Consider the following 1,097-nt stretch of genomic DNA (forward strand, 5'->3'; position numbering starts at 1 on the left):
AGCTGCAAAATGAATATGAATTTATAAAAAATCGTATAGCACACTAACTCTAAGGACCCGAATTAAAATCCGACTGTGACGGATAATTATTTATACTGTTACTGTAGATGTGAGTCAATCCTGTAGGTTCAGGAGTCCTCCTTAAGTGGATGACCTTCATTAGGGATTCTGGCGGTCGAGCATGATTCTGACCAAACCACCTCCTTGCACAACCATTGGTTTAGTAACAGTACTTCTTTCTCTGGCGTTGTACTGGTACAGATTTAATTTAATCAATGATTTATTTTGTTCATAAGGTTGTTGTTATGCTTAAAATCTAAGCATATTTTATAGGTTTTAACTAATTTCCTTATTAACTAATTTTCAGATGTCGGAGGAAGATAAACCGGAGTTCCTGTGGTACGCTGACCGAGCGAAGACCGGGAGGGCAGGCTGCAAGAAGTGCAAGCAGAAGATCGATGTCGGGGCGCTGAGAATGGCGAAAACGGGTAACAACCCCTTCGGTTCGGGGTTGATCAAGATGTGGCATCACTTGGACTGTATGTTCGAGGTACGTTGTATAAGCAGTTATTTTAAAACTGGAAGGTTATTGTTTTTATATGTTTATATTTCAGGATCTTTTCGAATTGATTTATGTATCCAGTGGGAATTTTTCTTTATGTAAACAATTTTTGAATTATATTTTTAAAAAAATGCAATTAGGTAATTATTTGCATTAATGTAATACATAATCCGTTTATATATGCTGCTAAATATGTAAAGAAATGTCAGTATTGTAAGAATAACAACTTTGTTAGAAATGATTTATTTTCCTCATATATGAGAGTCAAAAAATTATTTATTTATAATAGGCAGTGTATATAACCGAAGGTGTCAGTTGTTCTATTAGAGATTCTTAACTAATGAGGTAGTGCTGCCGAATCTCTCGACCAAAAAATATCTACCCCTTTATCCACGCTAGGGGAATCATTATAACTGTAACAGCATCATTTTGGCGTGACAGTTATCAGGACAAGTAATGTCAGTAGAGAATCTGTTGCGTTAAATATATCATGTATACGCATTGACAGTGAACTATCTTAGGCTTTCCGTTAACT

General features: G+C 35.6%; 1 protein-coding gene across 1 annotated transcript in view; it reads left to right on the forward strand.

The window, feature by feature from the left end:
* Positions 1 to 367: 367 nt before the first annotated feature.
* Positions 368 to 1,097, forward strand: part of DNAlig3 (DNA ligase 3) — a gene marked incomplete at its 5' end in the record, with an annotated part of 68,748 nt that continues 68,018 nt past the window's right edge. The window contains 1 exon segment of the mRNA XM_067046830.1: positions 368 to 550. Coding sequence (XP_066902931.1) covers positions 368 to 550 — 183 coding nt within the window.

Source organism: Halyomorpha halys, unplaced genomic scaffold (assembly GCF_000696795.3).
Source record: "Halyomorpha halys isolate HHAL.00 unplaced genomic scaffold, Hhal_1.1 Scaffold1059.1, whole genome shotgun sequence".
Classification (NCBI taxonomy): Eukaryota; Metazoa; Arthropoda; class Insecta; order Hemiptera; family Pentatomidae; genus Halyomorpha; species Halyomorpha halys.